This window comes from Fusarium odoratissimum, assembly GCF_000260195.1.
Source record: "Fusarium odoratissimum NRRL 54006 unplaced genomic scaffold supercont1.33, whole genome shotgun sequence".
NCBI classification, from domain to species: domain Eukaryota; kingdom Fungi; phylum Ascomycota; class Sordariomycetes; order Hypocreales; family Nectriaceae; genus Fusarium; species Fusarium odoratissimum.
Window position 1 is genome coordinate 38,709 of NW_022158779.1, and position 27,366 is coordinate 66,074.

The window sequence follows — 27,366 nt, forward strand, 5'->3', positions numbered from 1 at the left end:
CTCCATACCCGATAACTAGTGATAAGACACCAATGCGAGTCTGCAACCATAATGGAAGCGACACCAATAGCACTCCGCGAAAATGCGTCCTGGTAGGTTAGTTAGATCACGACGCCTCAAATCGTGTCCAATCTGAGTGCGGAATTTACCTTTCCACGTGCGGAACCCTCTATAACTAATCTCTGTTGCCCCATAGCCGATTGTCGCTGACAAGGTATTCACTGCAATTGGGCAACTCTACACGGAGATATCGCCAAAGTTGGTTCTGATAAGCGGGCAAATATCAGTGGTCGACAAGGTTTACACTTGATAAAAGACCCCACGAGACCAAATCTGATACCGTCTAGCTCACGATATGCAGGCTCAGTCTAGACCGTAAAGATAAAGTCGGGGTAGATAACCTGGGGTAGCAACCGATTTCGGATCCAGTAGAAATAAGGACAAGATCGCCCATTGAGATTGTGATGACAGACTGAGTCACTTCCTCTTTCACCTTCATCTTCATTGACTTCCTTTTCACGCGTATCTCCACAGAAACAGAACTCAGAGGCAAGCATGGCTGCCCAAGAAGTGCAGCAAGTGGTTGATGACAAAGTCACACCATACAGACCGGCCGATGAGGAGGTTGTCTCCATCAAAGGCGAGACGCTTGAGTCTCATGAAGTCTTCCAGCAGATAGATGATGGCGTGCAGTTCAGAACTGTCAGCTGGCAGCGAGCCACCATCATCTTTCTCAAGATCCAGTTTGCCATGAGCATTCTGAGCGTGCCTGGTGCGTTTGCGACGCTTGGGGCTGTTGGAGGCGGTCTATCGCTCGTTGGCTGGCATACTCTGAATACCTGTAAGTCAAGTGTTCAATTGGTAAGATAAAGAGGGTTAGATTGACTAACAACTGTTATGCAGACACGGCAGTTATTCTGGGCGAATTCCGAAACCGTCATCCTGAGTGCCACAGTACGTTTTCAACCTCGATCTTTAAGCTTACATCGTTAGCTCTAACAGAGTGAATAGCACTCGCTGATATGTGCGGTCGCCTCTGGGGACGTGTTGGCAAAGAACTTGTTGGCCTTCAAATTCTGGTCGCCCAGGTTCTCATCTCCGCCGCCGGCATCGTTTCCATCTCGACAGCTTTCAACGCCATCTCCAACCACGGCGCATGCACCGTTATCTTCACCCTTATCGGTGCGATCTCAATCACATTGTTTTCCTCGGTACGAACCTTCAGCCGCCTCGGCTGGCTTACATGGATCGGATTCTTCACGTTCTTCGTGGCTGTCTTCATCTTCGTTGTTGCTGTAACCCAGCAAGACCGGCCTGCAATGGCTCCTCAGACTGGTGACTACGAACTGGGTTGGACTGCCATCGCTCACCCTACGTTTGTAGCGGGCATCACTGCCTCTGCCAACATCTTTATCAGCAACAGTGGTTCATCTATGTATCTGCCTGTGCTGTCAGAAATGAAGCGCCCCGAGCACTTCAGAAAGGCCGTGCTAGTTACTGGTGTCCTCGTGCTTGCTATGTACCTGTCCTTCTCCCTCGTCATCTATAGATGGTGCGGCGTATGGCTGGCGACCCCTGCTTTCGGAAGTGCAGGCCCTCTGTTCAAGAAGATCTCGTATGGAATTGCGCTTCCAGGTCTTATTATCGGTGTCGGTATTTACCAGCACGTGGCCGCGAAGTACATTTTCGTCCGAATCCTCCGCGACTCGCACCATCTTCAGGAGAACACGATGGTTCATTGGACTACCTGGATTGGTAGCAATCTTACTCTCGGAATCCTTGCTTTTATCGTTGCCGAGGCTGTCCCTATTCTCAACTACCTCCTGGGTCTTGCCGGAGCCGTCTGTTTCGCTCCCTTCAGCTTGATCTTCCCAGCCCTCCTTTGGATGCAGGATTTTAAGCATTATAGAAGGGGCAATTCATCTAACAAGGCGAAGTATTGGTCACACGCCCTCATCGTACTCGTTGGATCCTTCATGGTCATTGCCGGAACGTAAGTCAATAAATGACCGCCCCTGTGATATGTGCGATAGCTAACCCCCTTGAAGTTACAGTGTGGCTGTATCCATCCAGGATGCCTACCGATCCGGTCTGATTGCAAAGGTGTTCAATTGTGCTGATAACTCTGGAACCATCTCTTGAGCTGTAGAATAGCGTTTCGTAGGTCGACCCATAGCGGCCGATTCGGGAGGGAAAGGGAGGGGAGACCTAGCCTAGTTGTGAATAGAACAAACATTCTTGAAGTGGCGTCCCAATATGAAGTAGCGTAAGATAAGGGATTCGGTATTTATATGATGCTTGTATTTGTGACACTACCCGCTCTTCAAAAAGGGATAGGATACCCGCTTATGAAGTGCGTTACCCGATGCGCGGGCCGCGAGCCTCTCCAATATCATTGATGGATAGCGCACTGCCGCAAGCGCTCGATACGCAACGACACAAGTCCCCAGAGAAGTTCAGCATAGGTAATGTTGGTGTAAACATATACGTAGCTGTGATCTAATTCGTTCGAAGGCACACAGTAAAGTTGCGGCACTATGCCGCTACATATCGTCCAGAAGTAATGCTAAACGAATGTCTATTAATATCTAAAGCGAAGGTATAATAATTTGAGTCTATGCCACGAGTGCGCATCCCCAAAAGCTAAGCTGTACCCTTCCTTGTTCTCACGAACACAACTGTGTTGCCACTGTCTCTTCAAGAAAGCCCCTTGGCAATGTTGGCATACTGAGAGTTAGGGTAGGTCAAGCAATTGTTAGTGCTATCAAGAGTTCCAAGCTTCTTGGAGCTGGTGCCGATCAACGAGTTAGCACCAGTCTTGTCAGCAGACGCCTCCCAGAACATGCTGCCACCAAGCTTACGGTTCTTGATGTAAAGGACCTTGTTCGCGACCATACCAGGGGTATCGAAGGAGATAAGCTCCTTAGTGTTGGAGTCATAGCTGTAAGAGGCCTGAGCATCGCGGTCATAGACAAGACTAGCTCCAGCCTTGGGCAAGGCCTTGTAGTCCCAGATACCGTTCTCCCAGCTTCCAGATCCGACACCAGAGTATGGCTGCCCGAGACCGGCAGTGTTCTGAAATGCGCGGCCGTAGATGGGCATACCGAGAACCATCTTGGCGGACGGAACGCCACCGTTGACGTAAGCCTTGACGGCCTGGTCAGTGTTGAACGGCGTCGCGTTGGGGATCTTGGTGTTGGCGTATTTGTTAGCTTGATGCCCCGAGAAGGCGCTCCAAGACCCGGCGTAGTCATAAGCCATCAAATTGACATGGTCGAGAACCGATCCGAGGTCCTTCATCTTGAGCTTATTGTAGTTATCAGGACCAGCAGGGGCAGCAATGGAAAGCTGGAAGTGATATCCATTGGCATATTGCTTGGAATAAGAGTCGAGCTCGCTGCGCACGGCCTGGAGTAGAAGGATCATGTTACTGGCATCGGTAGCGTTGGCAGGATATTCCCAATCGATGTCGATACCGTCGAAGCCCCAGTCCTTCATGAGAGTAACGGAGCTCTTGGCGAAGGTGGATCGGGTAGCAGCTGAGGCAGAGGCAGCTGGGAAGTTGGTTGACCAGGTCCAGCCGCCGATGGATAGCATGACTTTGAGCTTTCGGTTGGCCTTCTTGAGGAGGAAGAGCTGCTTGACGCATCCGTATGCGTTGTTACCGGGCTCTTCCCAGGCTAGTGGAGTCAGCATACTTTCTGAGTATTAGGAAGCAAATAACCTTACAGTCACCAGTGTAGTGCTTCTCAAGATCGGCATAGGAATCTCCAGTGTAGCTATATGTCGTGAGCATTGAGTCAAGGCGTCTCCTCAGTAGGAATACTTACACAGTCCCATCAGCTCTCACATTCATGAAAGCATAAAGCACATGAGTCAGTTGCGATGCGGGAAGGTTCTGGGGTTGATAGTTACGCCCATAGATACCCCTGCATGTGATGAGTGAATGAACCAAGAGCACGTGAGAAGGAAGACGAACCAGTTGACAAAGTAAACGGCGTTGACGCTACCCGTCGCCTCCTCAGAGATGTCATCATTGTTGGCTGGAACGACAAGGGCGGGAATGCCAGAAGTCATATCGTCGAGTGCGACCATTGTGAATGTTGCGTTGCGTAAGGGGAAATGTTTATGTGGTGCGATTGTGATTCGATGTTGTGATTGTTATTGATCCTTTGGCCGAATATCGGTCTTCAGGAGTATTATATACGTCCGAAATCATTCTTAAAACATTTTGTCAAATACATAATCTGCAGATAAGAGGAAACCCGTCATTTTCCAAAGTCATCGACTCGTCTCAGCAGGGTTTTGAAAGACATGTTGAGTTGCAGCGATGGAAGAAAGAACATGTGCAGAATACTCAAATGACTTTTTTCAAGGCTGCAATGACTTGAATTACATTGCGGAAAGGCGATCATAGCCGTGGTTAATGGAGAGACTGCGGTCATACATGGCCGATTGCAACGTTGCAGATCTGTTTCAGCAACGACGATCATAGCAACTGTCAAGAACACATGGCGAGAGCAGTTCACAAGTAAGGCGCGCGATGTAAGCATCAGCTGTCAGGTCTATCAACTCAAAATAACACTCTCATAAACACAGGCGAGAGCAGTTCCCGGAAATAATGAACCCGAATATTGGGTTTTGAACTACTCATGAGTTAAAGTCGGGTGATATTGTCGCTTGCGATTTACTGTCGCAACGATTTGACAGCAGGGTTGATAAACAGGCTTTCTCCGATAAGGTTGGCGACAGCAGAAGAAACATCGAGATAAGGTACGTGGTCGCACGTCACTTGATTTATGCCTGATACTGACGATGTAACCCAAAACGGAGAATTCTCTTCCAGCTGTCTTTTATCGTAGTTGCAAACTAAGGTAGTATTCGCAAGAGCGTGATGAGGGCACCGGGCTAGTGGGCTGGCACGACCAGTGACATCCTGTTGAAGCAAGCGATAGCCTTTGGAGAGAAAATCTGCTTTGGGTTTTATACTCCCAAGCAAGGTGCGCAACGGATAGAATATCATTTTATAGATGTAACGTAGTGTGTTGGAGGCATTCAAATGCCAAGCGACATGCATCACCTCCGGCATTTGCGAGAAGCCATCATCTTGGTAATTCCTCTCGGAGATTTCCAAGCGCCTAAAGTTGCTCCTGTGATCACTTCATCACTCCGAAAATCCCAATACTACATCAATGTCTGATCTCAAGTTACCGTGGCGCCTGCATTAGGAAGGTGGCTAACCAATGGGACATTGACATTCACACAAGACATTTGAGCATGTGGCGCATGTCTCACTGCCGACTCGGGTCTAACTGATAAAGGATATCACCACCAGCAAATCATGTTGCAACGATCGCCAGTCAGCAAAGGATTCGGGCCAGGCCATTACTCGATGTTGATAGGAAATCCGGGCCACGAGGAGAGATGGTCATTCGTTTCGCAAAAGAAGATAAGACTCTTGATTCCTTGCTTTTGGTCGAATTTCAGAACCCAGGTTCTCCAATCTCATCCAGTATCCTGCCTACCTCGGTGTTACTGACTCCAGCCATTGTGTTAAATCAGAAGCGTATTTGCTGACCTTAGACTGACCCATAAACTAAATACCGCCACGGCCTTCTGATTGCTCCAAACCTTCTTCCAGTCCAACCTTCTTCCCCCATGACACCACCGACATACGTGCCATCTCGAAACTTTCCTCAGGTCAACCCTTTCTCATCCGTCCTTGAATTTCCTGGTGCTGAGTTGGATCGTCTTGGGGGACGCATCATAGTTCTTATACCCGTGATGGCGGTCAAATGAGCCATCTTTTAGGTTTTCATGATAGTAGCTTTATGCTGTAGCAATTGGCCAGGCATTGTGGTATAATGTCTAAGTTGTGAGCCAGATGTGTTATTTGCAGTTGAGCCTCGTGGCTGAGAGCTTATATGAGCACAGAGAACTTGGTTACTGACTCCAGCCTAACATTATGCAAAGGACGGAATACTGCTACTTGAGCTAATTCCAATACTGAGGAGATCCATATAATTCACCAACACCTCACTATCGGCATGAAGATCCTGCTGCACCCAAACAGCCTGAATAGCATTCGTCACAGCCTTCATACTCCTGATTCGTGCATCGCGTTGAGTTCTGTCAATCAGATTAAGTATTGCCACCCGTTGATCATCCCTTCGTGATTCGCATGCGAGAATCAATAGCGGAAAGAAATGAATGCAGGTGCACGACGCCACTGGGCCGTTGAACAGTGCATCTACCAGCGAGTCCAACACTGCTGGTGCTTCCCATGGACTTTGGGAGGCACGCGCTATGTATATGCGTGTTGCTACACGGTATAACTCCAACGCAAATGCGCTTTCAGGATTTAGATCGTTCGGGACTGGGGAAGCAATCAGATCGTCGACCTGCGCTTCGAGCCGTCGGAGCGAGTTGCGGTATTCCGGACTCTGACTTTGGGGATCTTGTGGATCCATATAAATATTACATGCTTCAAAAAGGAGGCTCATTATAGAAGACGTCGGATCTATAGAGGGATGATTCTGAAACTTTGGTTAGCCACTAAGCTCCAAGTCTGTTCTTGTAGAAAGCATACGGGTCTGTATATTGACAGTGGCGGGGTCGTTCTGCGACGAAAGAGTTGCATCGGTTTCTTGGACGCCTTTGAAGCCAGTGATTTATGTTGCCAATGCTGCGTGCTGAAACGTGAGAGCGTATGATGATAGTTGACCCAGTCAATGAGAACGTATGTTTCATTCTCAGAAGAATGATCGCTGAGTTGAGTGGCTTGAATGACATCCACAGCTCCCCAGATATGCCACAACCATTCACCTGAGCTCTCAGAAGGACGTAAAGTCTAAAATGTCAGCAGGACCTCATTGGTCTCCGGGGCCACATACCTCAAATGATCCAAGCAGCATGGACGCAGCCACGTGCTGAGAGGCGTTTACTAAGGACAATTCACCATCTTCGGCGGAGGTAGATAGCAGATGAAGTGCCTGTACTTTGAATTTGAGAGATGTTTCGCTTAGGCCATGATGGTGAAGGGATGAATAGGCTAGCATAGCATGTAGAAGAGCCGAGGCTGAAGCACTGTTGTTGATCATAGCCATTCTCATGAGCGTATCGCGGATTCCAGCCGTTGTCGTGCTGAATGTGACCAAAGACAGATGCGCTAAGTGATGAACTAATATGCGAGTCAGAAGACGTGGACATTGTGGATGTGCTATAGCTCTCACAGTACTGTAACAGCTCATTCTGATTGGTATGTATCGCGGGCTGCTTGAGTGGTTTTGAAGGCGATTTGGAAACTTGAGCCTGGTGATACTGTGACGGTAAGTAGTTGTGTAGCTCGACATCGCGAAATGATGTATTGATCAAGAAAAGGCGACGAGGTATCTCGCTCGTCTCTTGGAAGGATACAGGCGCTTGCTTTGCCGTAGTGCATACCATCGCTCGCTTCCTGTCATTTTTTCGGGGCCATGATAATCGAGCTTCATAGCCTTGGCAGGTCAATTGAGAACGGTTGCATTTGTTGCAATTCGGTCGGACTCCGTCGCATTGAATCTTGCGAGCTGATGCTGATGCTTAGTGATGGCCAGTTCGCAAGCCGTTTTGCCGCCACTAACCTGCGCAAGTCCAACAGCCTTTTCGGGGTTTCATCTCAAAAAGTCGGTCCGAAACGCCGCTCGATTCGATTCGAGCAGTAAATATCGTACGGTAGATGAAAGCAGTAGGATCTCAATCTCTCGGTCAAAACTGCTGGTGATAGGGTCTCGCAGGTGATAAGCAGACAAGGAATTTGTCATCAGCACTAAGTTTAGAAGCACCAATGATCGATTGAGGTGACATTCCCCTGTCATCATGTGTCCCCCACTGGAAGCAACTTTTATCGAAGGTAAGATCGGGTTCTTCTCTACGCTAAGCCTCAAAGACGACCGGACTTTTAAGATGCCTGCGAAGGCTCCGACTCCAAAGAAGTACCGGATCATGGATATTCGTCAGCTCAGGACATATTAGAAATCATAAGACATTGAAATAATTGCCGGGATATGGCCGGAATCCGTAGAGAAAAAAAACAGACTATAAATATACCGCTGAAGACTCACTCAAAAGCATCGACTCAATAATTCGGACTCATCCGTCGTTATCTCAACCGTGTCACTCTGTCACTACCACAGTCACGTTATAATCAGTTTCGCAATGCCGACCTATCTCGTCACACAGGCCACTGGTCAACAGAGCCAATGGGTCATCGAGCACCTCCTTAAAGCCGGCCACAAGATCCACGCTGTCGTCCGCAACATCGAAAAGATCCCAGCCCTGCTAACTGACCCGAAAATCACTCTCTTCCAGGGAGAGAGCAAGAATCTCGACGATATCTTCGAAGCTGCACAGGGATGTCAAGCCGCTTTTCTCAACACCGTTTCCTTCCCTGGTCTGGAACTCCTCCAGGCCAAGACAATTGTTGAAGCTTGCGAGAAGGCTGCCGTTGAAAATCTCGTTGCCACTACCGTCATTTGTGCGGACAGGAAGGATATCTGGGATAACGACGATGTCAAAGCTATTCCTCATCTCCACGGATACTATACTTCCAAATATGAAGTCGAGAATACTGTTCGCGCAGGGAAATTCGAATCATACACAATTCTTCGACCCGCACTTATCCACTATGACTTTCTTATCCCAGGCGTCTACAATAACTTTCCTCGTCTCCCAACAGACGGAGAAATAGATGGTCTTCTCACTGGTGGTGCCAAGTTTCCTTACACTGATGCTCATGACGTGGGGAAGTACGTCGCTGCGGCCCTGCAGGACCCTACCAGATTCCGAGGCCAGGAAATTGATCTTGGAAATGAACTGCTTGACTTTGAGGAGGTCAGGGATATACTGGCCAAGGTCAGCGGTAGGGAAGTCGGGGTCGTGAAGCGCACTCCTGAGGAGGTGGAGAAGTTGGGTATCGGTGTTCATGGCCATATGTTTCAGCATTTTGCCAACATGAAGCCTTTTGGCTTTATTGAAGAAAGAGCCAAAGAGGTTCAGGACAAGTTTGGTATTCCTTTTACTTCACTTGAAGACGCGTTGCGAAGGGACAAGGTTAGGTTCCTGGAGTGTATTCCAGCCAGGAAGGAGATTCAATGAGGGGTTATCATGAGTTGTTTGGTAGGATCATAGCCGCATAGTCTTCTGGATAAGTCGGCCCTTGACATGTGAGGTTCTGAAACAAAACCCCCGTGAACTTGACACATGAAGAATGCTTATAATTGAGTGACAAACAAGGTTCATCGTCCATACGGCCAACCAATCTCAACAGGACAAAAAGAAGGGCATCGCGCTTAATAGACTCCCACCGAAAGCCTGTCACAAAATCACAATCTCACATCTCGAGTCAAGAGTTGATTTAAGGGCTCGGAGCATTCGCAGACCCTTGCATGCGCAGTGCGCTCGGCATCCTGGCTAGCTCGTAATAAACCCATCTACCCTTACCAGTCCATGTAGGATACCTACTGGTACCCACCCATTGTGAGCTTGACCCTTTCAGAGGACGCTTTCCTATTCAGATTATGCCAGAAACCAAAAGGAGGCGTTTCTCGACAACGCGCCTTTTATCCTTATGACTGCGGTCAAATGTGGCTCTCCATCGTCAGATCCACAACAGGCCGCTCTCTATAACGGATTTCCGCAATCATGATCCAGAATAGTCCGCAAATGACATGGAAGATGCCCGCCTAATACAATACTCCAAATGAACAGTTAGAGAACCATTATAAAATGGACGTCGCTTGGTCTTAAATCTGTTGTCTGGCATGCCTCCTCACCTTCTGCATTCATCTTCAAAGACTTTCCCAATCATGCCAAACAACGCCGAATCTTCCGCTTTTATGTACAAACCCGTACCGCTAACAAAGAAACTACATACATCGGTGTATGGTGCTATAGATCCTTCACAGCCTTCAGTTTCCCAAGCCGGGAAGACTGTTTTCATCACTGGCGGATCTGCTGGTATCGGATACTCCATCGCCAACAACTTTGCTTTGGCTGGTGCAGACAAGATCATCATCACTGGAAGAACGCGCCAAAAGCTTGACGAGGCGATGGCAAGACTCACTCATGATCATAGCGATTGCGACACCAAATTTGAGGCGGTAGTCTGTCAGATGTCTGACTCTAGAAGCATTGATCAGATGTTTGACAATTTGGGTGCAAATGGTGTTCATGTGGATGTCTTGGTCCTCAATGCTGCTCTCAATGTTGAAGGGACGTTGTCAGGTCAAGGTTGGGAGAAGACGTGGGAGCAGTTCGTGGTCAACACTCGGGCGCTACACCAGCTTTGTGATCGATTGCACCGTCAAGATGTACAAAGAATAAGAAAAGTATATACCTAACCTTCTCTTCGAAGACGCTGCTAACAGTCCATTTGGTAGTACCATATAGTCAATGTCTCAACGGGTGCCATCCATGACTTCGGTAGCCCAAAGAATCTCTCATCGTATTCATTGACCAAGGCATCTGGGACTCTTCTCCTCCAGAAACTTGCAGACGAGAAGGATGCATCTCAAATTCAGATCGTAAGCTTCCATCCAGGTGCCATCCTGACAGACCAAGCTCGAGAGAAAGGGATGACAGAAACGACGATGAATTGGGACGATGGTAAGCTTTGTGGGGCGTCTTTGAAATATACCCATGCCTAACGGTTGGTAGTGAGTCTTCCAGGCGCGTTTGCTGTATGGTGCGCGTCGGGGGAAGCAGCTTTTTTGCATGGTCGATTTGTGTGGTCAGCTTGGGATGTCGATGAGTTGAAGAGTGGACCGATTAGGGATAGGCTTGACAAGGACGGCCAGTTCCTTCGCATTGGTGTACATGGTTTGTAGTGGCAGATCACCCAAGAGCGAGAACTTGTATGTACTGCTGTTATGCTGAAGACGAGTCATACACCAACCTGGCCCCATCGCTGCAAGGCTTCTTTATCGTGACGAAGCCAGGTATTCATGTTCGCAAGCCCTTCACCCGCAGCGCGCAATAGAACCCCTATATCATCCAAGTCACCAGGCATTGCGTCGCGAATGTCTTTATGTAAGCGAAGCATATTGCATGGCAGCGAGGGATGCGCGGAATCCTCAGACACAAGATGCCATTCTGCAGCTGACTTGGCTTCCCAAAGGGCCTTCTGTGCATTAAACCTTAGGTCGTGATGACATCGAACACCGATGGGCCAGTTTCCACGAAGATACGTGTAGGTGCCTTGCGCAAGCTCTATGCATATTAATGTGCGACGGATGGCTTCTTTCTCAACCCAAAACTCCCAGCTCGCTTCCGTGAGCTCGTCTTCACAAGCCAACAATAATTGTAAACGCGATGCCCAAATCTGAAGAACAATGTTATCGCGTTCCGCCTGCGCCTGCTGACTGATGCTGCCTGGCGAGAACAGTCGCATGCATTGATAGACAAGAAGTGCTTGGACCGAAGGAAGCATTCGCAAGTCGACAGTATCATCGCTTATTGACGCCGCATATAAGACCGCGACAATGTGCGAGGCGCGCCTTGTAATCTCAGAATCGACGAAGCGGGCGTTGGAAGGATTTCGCACGGTGTGTAGAGCACTGCCAGCTAACGCGTCGCGTAACGCATCTGAAGCAAGAGTCTGCTACGGATGAATGAACACATTGAACCCCTTCTCAGCCAGTGCCGTGGACTGCAGTGACATCAAATGAGCCAAGAATTCTGCGCGCGCTGTAAAATCGTTTGCTGTACGGGGAGGATATTCCGCAGAGTCGAGCTGCATGCCATATGCTTCAGTCGTGGAGATGAATGAGGGTATCTGAAGAGAAAGCAAAGCATCGTCAATTGAATCACTGAGGAGAGGGCTGCCAGAGGCACTTGGGAGCGGAGGCGGCACAGCTGTGAAGGTGGGATACGAGCATTCCATGCCTTTCGCTGTGCAGCGACTGCAGCTGGGAGCACTGAGGCTGCAGCGACGCTTGGAGCGTACACAAGCACTGCAAGACTTTCGCCGTAGAGACTGTCGCATCGCGATAATTGATGAAGGAGGTGAATGGGAATGATTCACAGTTGAGTTTGCTAAAGCTTATTTCCGGCCCTTCGTCTCGCGGCGCTGCCAATGATGTTGGCCATGTCAAGTTTCTCCAGCGGGCCATCCGTTGGCAATGCGCTATAAAATAGCCACCCTTCCGGGGTGATACGGTCACCTGAAGCATTCTCTTTTGGAATGGCAGAAAACCCAATTTACTTGAGGGTGTCTATGATATCTCAAAGCAAGCCAATATAGTAGGTATTTGTGCACCATGGGTGACATTTGGCGCTGTGATTCACAGTTGGCCTTCTGAACCAGATCCCAGGGTCATCTGTAGGCATCAATCGTACAGCTGGTACGCCAGTGACCAGGAGCAGAAAACGACTGTGGGATCCACTTCTGCCCGCCCAGGCATTCTCATGAAAACAAATGCGTAAAGCAGAGCCTCTGGGTATCGCAAGTCCCTCATCTTATCATCATCAGCGTTGTCAAAATGCGCAGCGTAGCACTTCGGCACTTGAAAACCCAATTTCCCTTTTCTTCTTTGTCCTTGTGACATCATTTGACCTTTCCTTCACGCACAAGTCTACGCTGCGCTAGAACAACAGCAACGTCATCCTCTCCAGTTTTGTACCTTCCAATAGAGGACGTTGAAAGCCCAGGTGGCTATCATCCAATTTGTATTGGAGACCATCTCACTGACCGATATCGCGTTATACATAAGCTCGGATACGGCGGCTTCTCAACCATCTGGCTTGTCCGCGACGAAATCACATCGAAGTATGTCGCTGTCAAAGTTGGCATAGCAAATTCAGACCAGCGGGAAGTGGACTATACCAAGGGATAAGTTAATTTCAATAAATGTTCGAGTAATAGGGGAATCGCGTAGGAGTCGACCATGTACTCAAATTTGGCTCTGAATCACAGACTTTCAGTACATATCCAATCCACCGCCTCTTCATGTCTTTGTAACGCATTCTTTTTCTGCCTGTTTCTTCTTTTTCTTCTCTTTGCACTTTCGACAGGTCGTATTCGACCGAGGCATGTCTGTCCTCTGGATGATTATCGTGCAGCCTTTTCTCGGATCTCCTGGATGCTCGTAACATTCATGGTCTGTTTTCCAGCTGACAAGATGATTGCATTTCGCGCACCGGAAGTCGGTATATTTTGTGAAGCACATTTCTCTAACAAGTATTCGAGTATAGTCCTTTTTAGCATGGCCTTTTGGATCTTATCGGAATTTAGAGGTTTGGAGCAGGCAAAGAAATATGGGATGAAATCGCAGCTTTATAGATGTTTATATCTATGATTCGTGAATCACATTGCCACCCGAGTGCCCTCTTCACTCATCTTTTGGACCGGAGATTAAATGTTCCTCCTTAGGCCCTCTCACTTCGTTTCCTTGTCTAAGCAGAAGTTGCAATGCCACCAAGCAATGTCCGCATTGGCTCTCTCGCTTGTAGGTATACAGTTTCCATCTTTCTCTCCCTTGCTACAAGGCTCAGGAACTGTCGCCGCAGAAAGAAAATGTTTGCACCTCCGACAATGGTACATGTATCTGATGTCATTGCACATTTTGGCGTGAATAGTGAGCTTCTTGAGGCTTCCTGATTATTTCTGGTTCTCCGGGATATAGTTGTTTCAATGTCTCAATTTTGTTGGGCGTATTCCGGGTTATATACTAATATCTTGTCTTGAGTCACTGCCCACGTATCTTCATCTCGCGCTCAAATATCATGCAGTTACGGCTGAAGAATCACCGATTTTGATACACCTAGCAAGCTGATCCTAGTACCCAAACTTGTATAAAGCTCAGTACAATGTCATCACGGGTAGACACTTCCATTCCCGCTGAATCAGTCCTCCTACTCATCTTGAATCTCCCCCTCCTTCACATCACTGTGCCCAAACTTTGCCAACAGAGCCTCCAGCGAGGATACAGAGGAACCATTAATAAGTGCCAAGATTTCTTTGCTTTCCTCATCATTCAAGGCAACCTTCCCATACTTCTTCGCCAAATCAGTGCCGTGTACAAAGAGCTCGTACCCGTGAGCTCCGATAACGTCAGGCTTGTGTAAAGAGGTACACTTGATGTTAGTCAACTTTGTATCTCGATCAGGCATAGCTTCACTATGTTCAAGGCCACGACCGGAAAGGCACATGCGCTCAAGAATGTAGTTGCAGCCGAAGAAGATAGACCGGTGTCGAGACATGTTGGAAGATCTGTGAAGACGTGATGCTTGGATACAGAATATACCACCATATTTATACTTGTTCTACTCATCTGGGGACCAAGCACAGTGTTGGACATTTGAAGTGTATTGCCGAGCATCCGCGTCAATCATTGCCTCTTGAAAACATGCAGCAATGATATGAACTGCCATAAAGAATCTTGCCTTTCTGATCGGAAACTTACGTTGGCTGAACTCCTACTCGACCAACAAGTCGGTGGAACGCATATCCCGCTATATTATGCCGTATATTTGCCCGGATCTGTTGGATCAAAGAATCTTGGGCTCAAAGTTCTTCAATACTCTTGTGCTTACTCAAGCTTTCGACAGCAAAGTATTTATAGCGAAGCTTGATTTTGGCAGAATATTGTAATCGTTGTTTTTCAGTCTATTATACGTTTGTAGAAGTTATGCGCTATGACATACTTGGCAAATCAAATTAATCAGTTGGTCTCTTTTACGTCCTACCGAGTATGATGTATCTCATGGCCAACCCATTCGGTTACTGCGGAATCAGGTAGTCGCCATCATTAGCTCCTTTCAGCTTCGCTGTGCCGTCATCTTGGTGTATCTGGAGCCAACTATAAATGATCTGACTAGAATGTAGTGGCTTGACATGGCGAGCTCGTATATTTGGCCTTGATAGTCTATGTTGGGCTCCTTAAAATTCATTACTTTAGGACATCCACCTTCGCTGTTACATGCCTCTCTCCATATTCGGATCCGTCGGTCCTGTCAAGCCATCCACGTGCTGGCCGACGTCCTTTGCCTGCATGTCAGATTACTGCAATCCACGCTGTTGCAGTTTTTCTTAATTGTATTGATTGATATTTTACTTAAAAGCATCTACACGAGAGCGATTTACTTAATTTGATCTACCAGGACCACGGGAAAGCCAAGTCTAGTGTCATTGGCTCCCATCATATTCAAATTTATAACTTCTTTGTATTTACTCGACAAACCCAACCTTTCTCTGGCTCCTCATTCTAGACCTAATTGCGTCGTATTAACCACAACAGATTTAATATCATAGCAAGAGATGGATCCTACTTTGGAGGCTTGATCACAATACATTAACGAAAGCTTTTTTCGTACCTGTTACAGAGAGCTAGCTATGATTACAGTTAAACATGAACCTTAACCAGTCGTCTTCATATGTGCCCGATGCATTCATCATACTCTATCAAAGGCATGCGAATTCGACGTCTGTGCTGATGAGAAACCAGTAGCCACCGATCTAAGCCGTCCCCTTCATGGCAACAGCCACTTGGTAGTAAGGTTACTGAGACTTGTCACTGGTTCCGCTTTGGAGGGTTACATCCATGTTTGGTAAGCTGAGGGCATAACCTTGTCATATCTATCATCAATCAGGGCACGTATAAATGGATTTTCTTCTTTGTTATTTCTAACTCATCGGAAACTATATACTTGGAAGGAGACTAGTTCCGCAACGAGTTGGCAAGGCAACTTGGGATAGACCATCCTCACGACTATATCTAAGCACAAGCAGTGCAGACAGCAGCGGCAGAAGCCTGAACCTGCAGAGCCTCGAGGAAACCGCAGTTGTCAAGGACACAGTTGATGGCCGAAGCCTGAATGGCGCTGGAGCTGGCACACTGGCAAGCAATGTTGCTGCAGCCAACGGCGGAGGCGGCGGAGGTGATGCAAGGAGCCTTTCAAAACACCGTTAGCACTTGAAAAACCGCGGCTTTTGAGGAATGACTTACACCGCAGGTAGGGATAGCAGAGGTCTCGGGACAATCAGTAGGGTTGGCCTGAGGCATGGCAAAGGCAGTACCGAAGAGAGCAGCGACGAGGAAAGAGGTAGAGAACTGCATGTTGAAGAGTGGTTTCTGATTGATTGCTGAAGACTGAGTTGTAGAGTGTTTGTGTTGAGATGGTTGGTTGTCTGCTTCGAGGACAAAGGCTCAGTATTTATAGACGAATTCTCTTATAGTACATCACATATAAACATGGACTTCCTGTCTTAATCACGCATGTTCTCCTGAGCTCGGCATTCTCAATTTCCTTCAATGAATCAGAAGCCATGTGAGCCCTATTCCCTGTCCAAGAGATCCCTGATTAACTGCACTTCCCCACGATTTCGCATGCCGTTGTAACCTCAATGCCAGGATTCCCCTCGTTTCTCGGCCAGTCGAGAACGGCACAGCTTTCCCCATGGGGCGCTATGACCTCTGTAGATCTTTAAAAGATCGCAATTAAGGCCCAAAGCGGGCGATCGGCCGATACACGGATTTCGCTCGCCGAGGAATGCAACTCTGAATACTCTTCATCGGTTCTACATGTGAAGCATGCTGCTTAATTATGTAAAAGATAGTTCGTAGGATGGTGGCGTTGTTTGGTGCGTTTGTAGCTGCTGTGCGAATCCTGCTTCGGGAATTGTCACATGCTGAAACGGAACAAGGGGAGGGAATATGCCGTTGGCTGAAAATGCTGGGGACTAGTACAATCTGAGTTCCCAGTCAATATTACCTTCTTATTCTGGTTCCTGGAGCATATTGAAAGAAACAGACGTCGACCACGCACACTCCGTTCGTGCGGACATGAGCCCAGTTCATCAGCGAAGAACCAAACGTGCCAATCAAGTTATCACGAGCTGCCAGAAGCTTGGAGCTGTTGAGACATATTTAAGCGCAAATTGACTAGCAGAAGAACTATGCTTTTCTGACGAATGGCTGCCCTAAGTTCTAAGTTCTCTGTGCTGATTTAAGCTCTCAGCCACAAGTCTCAGCTGCAAAGAACACATCTGGCTCACAACTGAATGGCTGCCCAGACATCTTGATCGCCAATTTGATGGAGCAAGTCTCGCATCTTTCTTTTGTCATTGTCATTCCTCAAATCACTGGTATTATACAGTTCCCTGTACAACGCATCGAGCTCTGGTCTGCCTGAAGTACGCCCAACCCAGAATATCCCTTCCTTCCCCTTGAACCACTCAAAGTGTACATGTATGTTCGACATCTTACACAAAACGTCCATCAAAAAGAGCCAGTCTGGAAGATTTTTCAAGTAGACATCGTGGAAAGCCACACGGTCCAGGGTCTCTTTATGTCGCTTTACAACGTCTGCTAATTCGCTTGGGTGACAATATCTGCAGCAGAGGGTGAGCTCTTTGAGCCCTGGTATTTTGAATTCCGAGAAGTAGAGGCACTCATAAGTTCTCGTGTCAAAGTCCAGTGTTAAGCTTGAGAGCTGGGGAAAGCAAGAAATCAACTGGGTGAACGCGTCGTTTGGCCAAGCCCGATAATGCGTGTGGGCGGTCATTTTCAAGGACTTCAGGTTTGAGCTAGCAGCAGGCCGTGCCATACAGATATCAGAGATCCCGATAGTGCTGCAAGACTGGCAAGGCAACCCTTTCCAAGGTTTGTGGCAGACCTTATCGGCAAAGATCTCGATATTCTCCATGTCAAATTTGATGCTCAAGGCAAAGATATACCCGATCAAATATCGGATAAACCATCTGCCTTTGAACTTTTGGGACTCTTCGTAACTCTGAACTTCCGAAAGCTCGTCTGCTATAAGTGTACGTAAGCCCCAAGGTCGCTGGGCATTAGTGAGCGAGATCGTGTTGCAATTTGGGAGTCTCGCAAAGGCCTGGTCTACGTCGAATATGAAGGACGTGGCCGGCAGTCGTTGAGGTATACCACGCATGTTCTCAAATATCATTTCTTCTACTAATTTAATGTTAGTACTTCTTCATCCTTATTCCTAGAGCTCAATGTTGTTCTTCACCTCCATAGTGCCGACGGGCCTCGCATTCTTCTTCAAACCCATACCAGTCACTTTTCACGCGGGTGGGTGAAAAGCCAACCTTGCGAACACAAGATGCAAATACGGGATGTTTCGCGATGGAGTCAAGATTCTGGACACTTTTCTCATGGAGCATGATATTGCGGGTGTGAAAAAATCTTCTCCCAAAGGTGGCAATCGTGACTTCATTGAAACGTTTGGATGTCTGTCGTAGAGCGGCGAAAGCAGATAGCGGCATGTCAACTACCAACATTAGGATGAGCTCATTAGGCAGCTCCTGTATGAAAGCCATAGTGGCATTTCGTAGAGTGAAGAGATAAGTGGAATGAATTCCTGGTCATGATATGAGCAAGGTTGAAGAAAAGGAAGTTCAAATGGCAGACTAAGGGGACGATCGCTCTTATATTGTGCTCAGAAACTCGGTTCTAATGTTGAAAACCCCAACATTGACTAGAATAGCCAACAGAATAATCTAGCCGTCTTAAAGGGCGCTATTCCTCTGCACAGGCAAACGGTAGTCTTTGTCACCGTGGTGTTTCAAAAACTTAAATTTGATATTGGAGTGTTGCTTTCTCCGCGGTATAATGTCTAAGTTGTGACCCAGATGTGTTATTTGCAGTCGACACTTGTGGCTGAGGGCTTATATCACCACAGAGAACTTAGGTGATTTCTCCGCAAGACGTGTCATCTGATCTCGCGCCTTGCAACCCTATCTTATTTACTGCCGAATACTTGGACCGATATTGGCCCAGTAATCACACTTCTTCTGCAAATCCTTGCTAGGACTCTCCATCTTGGTCTTTCCACCAGTCTCAAACTTAATTCGCTTACGGCCCTTCTCAGTCCATTGCTCCCACTTGACAGCACTCTTATCACGATGCGTGTTGGGATCCAAGGTACGAATGAAGCTTGTCCAATAGGCTTGGATCACGGGGACCACGGGGACATTCTTCCCGCCATTGAGGTAGCTGGCTGGCGAGCCCGGTCCTGGTCCAAATACAGCTTGATTCTCCACGACGTGAGGGACACCATAACCTGCGGCCATCTGAGCTGGGTCCTCTACGTCGTACCAGTAGTTCCAAGAGTTGGGAACTCCATGGAGTGTCAGTGCGTTTGAGATATACATTGATGAGCACATGTATCTCATATCTCCGTAGACGTCACTGACCTGACGCCACCAGCAGCCAGGATTGGGGCAAGACTCGTTTTTGTTGGGATAGAGTTCGTTGATCTGCCCCAACTGCTCCAGAGTCAGGAAGGGAAAGTTGGCCTTCATAAATTCGTTGCTTTCCACCAAAGAAGATGTGTTGACAGGCGTAAAGTCGGTGCCTCCATTGGTGTCATCGCCAGTCATCAGAGGAACTTTTACAAACTTCCCCTCCTCATAAACCTGATAGGTGACATCAGGAACGAGCTTTCCGTCAATGCTGGGAGTCCACATGAACAGAGGTGGCGTAGTGCTACCGAGGTTCGGAAGGTTCTTGTTGATCTTCTGGATCTCCTGGGGCGACTTGGAACGAATACAAGGAAGAATATCCTTTTTCGCGCCAACGCAGCCTAGTCGCACCGCCAGAGTGTTGAACTGATACACAGATTCCTTCTCAGTAAGGAGAGATCCGAACGAGATAGATTGGGCAATAGCGCCGTGGAAAAGACCTTCATCCTTGCCTCCATAAGCGCTGAGATGCAGACTGACACTCGCAGCACCAGCAGACTCGCCACCAATGACAACATGGTCAGGGTTACCGCCGAACTTGGAAATGTGCTTCTGGACCCATTGGAACGCCTTCCGCTGATCGTGGAGACCGACGTTTGGTGTGACCTGGTCAGCATCGTTGAGAAAACCGTATACACCAACGCGATAGTTGATGGAAACAACAATCATGTCCAGGTCGCCGGCAACGACAAGGGAAGTGCCGTTTGCGTTGGCATTTGAGTTGCCGTTGAAGCCGCCGCCTTGGATATAGATATATACTGGAAGCTTGTCCTTCGCTGAGGCTTTTGTTGGTGCCCAGATGTTGAGGAAGAGGCAGTCTTCAGATTGAGTATCGCCAATGATCTTGGGATCCGCATCTGTTCCGATGCATACTGTTCCCCGCTGCAGAGTGTTAGCAGGGGTCATTGGGCCGACGGAGAAGTGGCGTGACCTACCTTGGTAGCATCCTGGACCGCTCTCATGCGGATAGGATCTTGAGGAAGCTTGAACCTCAAGTCCTTGACTGGTGCGGCAGCATAACGAACACCAAGCCATTCCGAAACGCCATTGTCAAGTACGTTGCCTTTGTACTTGCTATACCCAAGATCAACCGTGGAACTTACGGCAACAGAGAAAGGCAGAAGTGCTGCCAACAACAACATACGATATATCGACTCCATCTTGAAAACCTGTCAGATCATCTACCTAGTCATTCAACTTCATGGTAAACTACATGACTCCATATACTATCTTCGGCAACCAGAAGTTGACCCCGGTCGGCGTATCACCGGCCCTTTTACATCTGCCATGCTTGAAGCCCTTAAAAATTAACAGGCTAAACCTCAGGAGCTTTCAACGACCGGCGTTGAGGTTACTGTATTTGGTCAAGCTTTCGGAATCTGGGGAAGCGGTGATGAAACTTGCGGGGAAAATGTAACGGAAGATCTTGAATTGGCATGGCGCGCCGGCATCATGGCACGGAATAAGCGGAAAAACATGCATCGAAATCTGATGACGTCGGGAGAAGATCTTGTCCGTTCGCCGATGAGAGAGTGTTTGCCGAGGTGCTTGGATGTAGAACGGGAATACTAGTAGGGAAAGTCTCGATTTTGAGTGAGACAGGCAACATCACATTCCTGGGAGAGGCACAGCCCTTTGTCGATTGGTAGGGATTGTTTTACTTTCTGAGTCGCGTAATCATTTCATGATTGTTTCACGAGACTTCACGAATAGCTATGCATGGTGATGTGATAAACTTTTATTTAGTGGTCTAGAATCTATCAAGAACCCGCCGCGACTTCAAACCGCGGGGCTTAGTGAACCACTAATGTGACGGTTTTGACAGAACACGATGCAATCCACGCCTTAAGATAGGGCCCAGATGCTCTTACAAGTTTATATTAAGCTAATCAGATTCATCGAAAAGTTTGCACACGTTTCAAAGTAAGTATTGAGACTGGAGCTTAAAATTATAGCCTTCGTTGGCAAGGTCGGTCAATACCTTAGTTACCTATAGCGCGCAAAGCCTCTCCAAGACCTGTTCAGTCGCGGCCATAAGAAATTTCTCAGAAAGAGCAATCTCTCGGCTTCTGAACAGTGAGGAATTTTTAACAATCTTTCTTCAATACCATTCACTCGTTCAATTCGTCATTCGTTTAGCATCATGTTGACGGCCAGAATTCTTCCTTCGGGCTTGTTTTGCCACGACTGAGATTCACCAAGTGCTTTTGACTTAGAATGGTCTCTATGTCGCGTATATAGTACCTGGCTACTAAACCTCGAACTCTTGGCCGAAATAAACTTATTGGAGAGCTATGCGATGAGTAGCATGTCTTGATTCCAGTGATGTTCAGCAAGGAACTTCCTTCTGAGACATTAATCATGAGCAAAATACCAACAAGACTTCTCTTCGATAGTATTGATGCTTTCATGAGCTTCTCAAGTTTGCTGAGAGCATCTAACAGGCTTAGCGAACTAGTAAGCAGTAAGTCAGGGCTGACGTGCCGCGAGCCGTTGATGTCTCAAATGTCACTCTTCCCTGGTGATTCAAAACAAGCTCATCACGCCACTAAACCTCCCATCTCTGACCATCCTGGTTTTCCTCTAGTCTGCAGAATTAAGCAATGAGTTTGTATGAACCTTGTTAATATTTCCGCGAGATACCTGATACTCCAAATACGCAACAGTCGCATGCCATACTCGCATCTTGAGTCAGAGAACGAGAGTCGGGATTGTCTCTCAATAGTCATGCCGATATCGTCTTCCAACGCCAAGCAAGCTTGTAATGCTCTTCCGTTTGACCTCTAGCCTCGGCCGTTCAAGTGACCATTTGCTGGACCTTCAGCACGGTCATCAACTGATTAGAAGCAGTGAGTTTAGCATATTCACTGCCAAGTAATAGTTCCGCTTGGATTTAGCTTTATGACATACCGGCTTGATTATATCCAAAATTAAGGTTTTCAAGTTTAGCAGCGTGGAAATCAGTGACATTCGACCTCGAGATGCAGCTTTCTAGCCTGAGCCTTCCGTTGCGCCAAGACAGGGGTGACCTCCTTAGAGTAGCCCTCCATGCAAGCGACTTTTAGTTAGCGCTAAGCTAACACTGTTAACGTTAAGCTCTAGGAGAGAAGATCCCACGTTGACCATTAAACACTCTGCATCTTCATTATTTGGGCGCTTGTCACCAAACATTTTAGAGCAATGAGGGTCTGTGGCGCTTTAGGCGAGGGGCCAATTTAAATAGCGATTATCTCCGATCTGCGCACGAGGCCACAATGAGGTTAGAGCAAGGAAGGCTTTGGTAGGAATTCACTTGAATCCCCTTTTCACTTGGCGCAACGCGGCCTCTTCACAACTTCAGTCTCCCAGCAATCTTAAAGCGTGGTTGATGGATCTGCTTATGAGCAACCAACAAAGACATTTTATTGCAAGCCGTACGACAAGATGAACAAATCACGGAGCAGATCGATACCCGTCGTTTTTGCAACTCTTTTCTTAGCCTTGGTGGCGTTCAAAACTCTCTTCCCTGGAGATGATCCTTATCGCTGTCGCGCGGTTCAGAAAACAGGTCGATGGATTGACCCGATTCGTGATGAGCATGGAAATCGGGATCCGTTTAAGCAATGGCAGCCTGATGGATGTATCCTCAATCACTACAACTCGCAAGACATCCGCAGATGCACTGAGGGCCGTCCAATTGTGATCGTTGGCGACTCGACGTCCAAGAATCTTGGCCTTGCCATAGCTAGCATGGTAAGCCATCACAAGAGGCGCTAGAGATGATTTGGTCTGACAAGATGATAGCTCGATAATAAGCAGTACCAAAAAGATAATGCAGCCAGGTTGTATACCAAGACGACATCCTTCAACATGACATATCACGGTCAAAGGATAGAACGCGTCGCAAACGTCTATCTCTCATCACATGGCGTTCCAGGTCGAGAACAGTTCGTCAGCCACCTCGAAACTTATGCAGAGGAGAAGACAAAGATTCCAACGATTGAAGATCAGAAAGGCCCGGCATTGATCTACATATCTGCAGGCGCATGGTATACTCACCCTCACTATGGAGGTATCAACTCTACCGCCCTTGATCCCTGGGATGATCGTTTCTCGGCATATCAGGATCATCTGTCAAAAGTTGACAAATTCATTGGCGATAATACACCACATGAAGATTGGTTCGGCGCACCGATGGACCCACGAGATGGTATTAGAAACCAGATCTTTTATGCACCTCCCGCTGGACCGCGATACTTGGGTAATGATACCGAGAGGATTATCGACAGAGGCCGGAGGGCGCAAGAAGTGATCGAGATGCAGGATTGGCTTCTTGAAAAGGAGGATGACTTCAACATTCCGTTTGTCTGGTCTATCGCCAATCTTGTCGAAGGTCAAGATAAGATCTGGCGCGATCCCCTCCGCACCGGCTTTCATGTCAAGTTTCACATCGCAGAGCTTCGAGCCAATATTCTTCTCAACATGAGATGCAACGCAAAGTTGGATCGAATGAAGCCGTATCCTTATTCAAGAACGTGCTGTACCGACTATGGTGTCAAGCCATTGGTGCAACTTTCCGTTGTGGCATTTGGAATCGTGTATCTGGCTGCTTGCATCATTTGCGAGATGTTGGACATGTTCGCCGATCGAAGTCCCGACCAGCCTCGCTTCAAGCTGGTCAACATGCAAGCCGGATGCCTTGTACTAGCACTTCTGATGTGCTACTACGCTGATCGCACACAGATGATGGCAAAGGGTAGCAAGCTTTGGCAACTCAAAGATTTAGTCGCGCTTTGCATTCCTTGTATCGCAATCATGTTAGCTACCATTCGTCGCATCAAGTCACCTTTTCCAGAGGACCTCTCAGTAGACATGCAAGAGTCAAACCAACCATTCCTCTCACGAGGTCAGACCGATGAGTGGAAAGGATGGATGCAGTTCTTCATTCTCATATATCACTGGACTGGCGCTCACGGCGGTTCGATCTACGTCTTCATCCGCGTCTGCGTGGCGGCATATCTCTTCCAAACCGGCTACGGACATACACTTTATTTCCGGAACAAGAACGACTTCTCATTCAACCGTGTCGCAGCCACGTTACTGCGCCTCAACATACTCAGCTGTTGTCTCGCGTACTTTATGGACACAGACTACATGTTCTACTACTTCTCCCCTCTCGTGTCCTTCTGGTTCCTCGTCGTTTACGCGACAATGGCGATTAGACCAAGGTACAACAGCGATTTGCAGGTTATGCTGGCCAAGATCTGCATGTCTTGTCTCATTGTGTCGATGATCTTCATGGGGACGCCTCTTACGCGTTGGGTCTTTGGGATTCTCAACACTGTCTTCAAGATCCAATGGGGTTACAAGCAATGGTATCGCCGTGTCACACTCGACATGCTCATCGTCTATGTTGGTATGCTGACAGCCGTTGCCAACCGGCACTTGAAGATGCCTATTCATCTAGGGCTTCGTGTAACGCTTGCTCTGGCTGGCGTCTTCGCCACGATACATTACTTTTATGCGACTTCAGGTCTCCGTATGGTTGCATACGCGAAATGGCATCCATATGTATCTCTTGTACCAGTACTAAGTTTTATCGCCATGCGGAATGTCTCGAGCCCTGTTCGCAATTATCACTCCAAAGCTATGGCCTGGCTAGGTCGTTGCTCTTTGGAGACCTACATCCTCCAGTTTCACATCCTCCTCGCGGCCGATACCGATGGTGTTCTCATTGTCGATGGTCTCTTCGGCGATGGGTCGCTCATGGGAGACCGATGGAGGACTCTGGTCATTATCGTACCAATATTTCTGTGGATCTGTCACTCGGTTGCTGTTTCAACGGGATTCATCGTCAGGATCATTATGCATCAAGGCGCAGAAGATGAGAAGCTCGGCAGACTTCGTTTCTGGACTTGGCTGGAAAAGATCCCAGGCTTCTCAGATCTCTCAGCACCCAAAATTAGGGTAATATGCATTTTATTAGTTATGTGGCTACTCAATCTGATGAGCCCGGGACATGAGATCCCGAAAGTGTTTGATGGTGGACACTCAGTGGTTGAGGCGCCAAAAGCCCCGCTGGAGATTCCTTACCAAATAGCGAACAGTAGTGTATGAGGAAAAGCATTCTGCTTACTTGGATCTATGGTTTGGAGTATCAATGGAGTTATTGCGGAGTTTATGTATACATAGAACGCTGTCGCATAGCATTATCGATTGAATAGAGCGCCTTTTTGTTGCCTTCAGAAGCCCTCGGTGCTGTAGAGCCCGAGTTCGCCACATCTGGGCTCCGATAAGCACCCCAGTGAGTTAGCGCAATCCCCCGCCATTCTCGCCGATGAGTCAAGAAGATTTTTTATGCGCCCTCTGAGCAAATTCTTGGCTCGTCAATTGATCCTTTCAACTGCACAACCTCAAAAAGCTGAGGTGTCAATTCAGTTCAGTTCAGTTCACGATGGCTACGTCCAGGTCTTACCCTACACAGGCTCTTGAACTCGAGACTCTCAGTCTCACTCACGAAGCCGGCTCAACGCCAAAACAGCCGAACCCAGTTTTATCAACAGCTGGGCGTCGGCTGGGATCGCAAAATGATCATGCGCATGAGTCTGATCAATTCACTGGCTCAGGCGATGAAGCTGCACCTCCGAGGGCCACTCTCGTTGTAGAGAAGTGGAATGAACCGATTGGCAACGCCTTTCGAGTCGGCGCTGTCTACTGGAGTCTTTTCGTCTCAGGCGCCAACGATGCTGCATACGGAGCTTTGATCCCTTATCTGGAGACTTACTACGAGCTCTCTTACCTCGTTGTCTCACTCATCTTCCTCTCGCCGTTCGTCGGATTCATCGTCTCAGCAGCTGTCAACAATTATCTTCACATGAACATCGGTCAACGGTGGATCGCCTTCATGTGCGGAGGATGCCACGCGCTGACATATCTTATCTTATCGCAGCATCCGCCTTATCCTGTTCTTGTCTTGGCATATGTTCTCGCAGGTCTCGGTAATGGCATTGGACTTGCTGCTTGGAACTCATACATCGGCAATCTGGCAAGGTCTAATGAGTTGTTGGGTTTTATGCATGCGAGCTATGGACTTGGAGGAACGGTTAGCCCTCTTATTGCGACTAGCATGATCACTCAGGCCAATCTGGGCTGGTATGACTTTTACTACGTGCTTGTAAGTTCTCTTTACATCCATTGCATTTTACACGGTTGCTAATGAGTATTTTAGCTGGGCATGGCTGTTTTGGAGACCGCAACTCTCACCTACTCCTTCTGGCCCAAGACAGCTCAGAAGTATCGCGAGACTGTTCACACTGAGGGCACCCGCAACGAAGGGACACGCGCCGCTCTCTTCGTCAAGCCTCATGCTCGTGTTGTTTGGCTTTGTGCCTTCTTCCTTCTCGGTTACGTTGGTACCGAAGTCGCTCTTGGCGGCTGGGTCGTGCAATTCATGTTGCGTGTTCGTAACGCTGACCCGTTCGACGCTGGAATGACAGCTGTCGGTTTCTGGCTCGGCATCACGATCGGACGTCTGGTTTTAGGCATGGTGATTCCCAAGATCGGTGTCAAATTGTCACTCATGATCTTCATTCCCATCACCATGGGCCTGCAGCTCATTTTTTGGCTCGTGCCGCAATTCCACGTCTCAGCCGTGGCAGTTTCGCTGCAGGGCTTCTTCTTAGGACCCATGTTCCCTTGTGTTATTGTTGCACTTACAATGCTTCTTCCGCGACATCTACACGTCAGCGCAATCGGCTTCGCCGCTGCGTTTGGTGGAAGCGGTGCGGCTGTGCTGCCCTTTGCGGTTGGTGCGATTGCGCAGGCCAAGGGAGTGCAGGTTCTTCAGCCAATTATTCTCGCTATTCTGGCTGTTCTGTTTATAATCTGGCTTGGCCTACCTAAGATCGAGAAGCGAAAGGATTAAGATGGTCAATGTTGCTGAGAGATATCGCATTTACAGGGACGGTCAAGATCAGAAATCAGTGGAGCTTTCAAGTACAGGAGGTCTAAAAGTTGGCGACTGCTTCTATATACAAAGAGATAGGCAATGAAATTAGATTTTCACGTTCACTAAATTTTCACGCTTGCTTTTCTTCCCCAAACAAGTCAATAGGGCAAGAATCTATCCTCAGAAGTTGGATTCG

At 48.0% G+C, this 27,366-nt stretch overlaps 12 protein-coding genes across 12 annotated transcripts; 5 read left to right on the top strand and 7 right to left on the bottom strand.

Moving 5' to 3' along the window:
- The first annotated feature begins 480 nt into the window (after positions 1–480).
- FOIG_13378 (uncharacterized protein) lies at positions 481–2,150 on the top strand. Its single transcript, XM_031214529.1, has 4 exons — positions 481–841; positions 904–954; positions 1,012–1,993; positions 2,049–2,150. The coding sequence occupies exons 1-4, from the start codon at positions 556–558 to the stop codon at positions 2,140–2,142; spliced, it is 1,413 nt and encodes a 470-aa protein (XP_031055620.1). The 5' UTR covers positions 481–555; the 3' UTR covers positions 2,143–2,150.
- A 299-nt stretch (positions 2,151–2,449) lies between these two features.
- FOIG_13379 (chitinase 1) lies at positions 2,450–4,900 on the bottom strand. Its single transcript, XM_031214530.1, has 4 exons — positions 3,980–4,900; positions 3,831–3,929; positions 3,730–3,779; positions 2,450–3,680 (listed from the first exon to the last, which is right to left on the bottom strand). Exons 1-4 carry the CDS (start codon positions 4,093–4,095, stop codon positions 2,698–2,700), a joined length of 1,248 nt encoding a protein of 415 aa, XP_031055621.1. The 5' UTR covers positions 4,096–4,900; the 3' UTR covers positions 2,450–2,697.
- A 980-nt stretch (positions 4,901–5,880) lies between these two features.
- Positions 5,881–7,742, bottom strand: FOIG_13380 (uncharacterized protein). Its single transcript, XM_031214531.1, has 5 exons — positions 7,623–7,742; positions 7,233–7,568; positions 6,894–7,180; positions 6,590–6,850; positions 5,881–6,536 (listed from the first exon to the last, which is right to left on the bottom strand). The coding sequence occupies exons 1-5, from the start codon at positions 7,654–7,656 to the stop codon at positions 5,964–5,966; spliced, it is 1,491 nt and encodes a 496-aa protein (XP_031055622.1). The 5' UTR covers positions 7,657–7,742; the 3' UTR covers positions 5,881–5,963.
- A 390-nt stretch (positions 7,743–8,132) lies between these two features.
- FOIG_13381 (uncharacterized protein) lies at positions 8,133–9,135 on the top strand (the record flags this gene model as incomplete). The annotated part of the gene is made up of 1 exon (XM_031214532.1): positions 8,133–9,135. Exon 1 carries the CDS (start codon positions 8,197–8,199, stop codon positions 9,133–9,135), a length of 939 nt encoding a protein of 312 aa, XP_031055623.1. The 5' UTR covers positions 8,133–8,196.
- A 240-nt stretch (positions 9,136–9,375) lies between these two features.
- Positions 9,376–11,852, bottom strand: FOIG_13382 (uncharacterized protein). The gene has a single exon (XM_031214533.1). It carries the CDS (start codon positions 11,465–11,467, stop codon positions 10,922–10,924), a length of 546 nt encoding a protein of 181 aa, XP_031055624.1. The 5' UTR covers positions 11,468–11,852; the 3' UTR covers positions 9,376–10,921.
- FOIG_13383 (uncharacterized protein) lies at positions 9,846–10,865 on the top strand (the record flags this gene model as incomplete). Its single annotated transcript, XM_031214534.1, has 3 exons — positions 9,846–10,367; positions 10,419–10,644; positions 10,696–10,865. The coding sequence occupies 3 exons, from the start codon at positions 9,846–9,848 to the stop codon at positions 10,863–10,865; spliced, it is 918 nt and encodes a 305-aa protein (XP_031055625.1).
- A 2,038-nt stretch (positions 11,853–13,890) lies between the features above and the next one.
- On the bottom strand, positions 13,891–14,238 carry FOIG_13384 (uncharacterized protein; the record flags this gene model as incomplete). The annotated part of the gene is made up of 1 exon (XM_031214535.1): positions 13,891–14,238. The coding sequence occupies one exon, from the start codon at positions 14,236–14,238 to the stop codon at positions 13,891–13,893; it is 348 nt and encodes a 115-aa protein (XP_031055626.1).
- A 1,357-nt stretch (positions 14,239–15,595) lies between these two features.
- FOIG_13385 (uncharacterized protein) lies at positions 15,596–16,208 on the bottom strand. The gene is made up of 2 exons (XM_031214536.1): positions 15,984–16,208; positions 15,596–15,929 (listed from the first exon to the last, which is right to left on the bottom strand). Exons 1-2 carry the CDS (start codon positions 16,092–16,094, stop codon positions 15,753–15,755), a joined length of 288 nt encoding a protein of 95 aa, XP_031055627.1. The 5' UTR covers positions 16,095–16,208; the 3' UTR covers positions 15,596–15,752.
- An 820-nt stretch (positions 16,209–17,028) lies between these two features.
- Positions 17,029–18,319, bottom strand: FOIG_13386 (uncharacterized protein; the record flags this gene model as incomplete). Its single annotated transcript, XM_031214537.1, has 2 exons — positions 17,029–17,951; positions 18,010–18,319. 2 exons carry the CDS (start codon positions 18,317–18,319, stop codon positions 17,029–17,031), a joined length of 1,233 nt encoding a protein of 410 aa, XP_031055628.1.
- Positions 18,320–18,528: 209 nt separating this feature from the next.
- Positions 18,529–20,534, bottom strand: FOIG_13387 (uncharacterized protein). The gene is made up of 2 exons (XM_031214538.1): positions 20,179–20,534; positions 18,529–20,125 (listed from the first exon to the last, which is right to left on the bottom strand). The coding sequence occupies exons 1-2, from the start codon at positions 20,401–20,403 to the stop codon at positions 18,746–18,748; spliced, it is 1,605 nt and encodes a 534-aa protein (XP_031055629.1). The 5' UTR covers positions 20,404–20,534; the 3' UTR covers positions 18,529–18,745.
- A 2,132-nt stretch (positions 20,535–22,666) lies between these two features.
- On the top strand, positions 22,667–25,462 carry FOIG_13388 (uncharacterized protein; the record flags this gene model as incomplete). Its single annotated transcript, XM_031214539.1, has 2 exons — positions 22,667–22,975; positions 23,027–25,462. The coding sequence occupies 2 exons, from the start codon at positions 22,667–22,669 to the stop codon at positions 25,337–25,339; spliced, it is 2,622 nt and encodes an 873-aa protein (XP_031055630.1). The 3' UTR covers positions 25,340–25,462.
- Positions 25,463–25,590: 128 nt separating this feature from the next.
- Positions 25,591–27,336, top strand: FOIG_13389 (uncharacterized protein). The gene is made up of 2 exons (XM_031214540.1): positions 25,591–26,396; positions 26,451–27,336. The coding sequence occupies exons 1-2, from the start codon at positions 25,677–25,679 to the stop codon at positions 27,144–27,146; spliced, it is 1,416 nt and encodes a 471-aa protein (XP_031055631.1). The 5' UTR covers positions 25,591–25,676; the 3' UTR covers positions 27,147–27,336.
- The last annotated feature ends 30 nt before the right edge of the window (positions 27,337–27,366 follow it).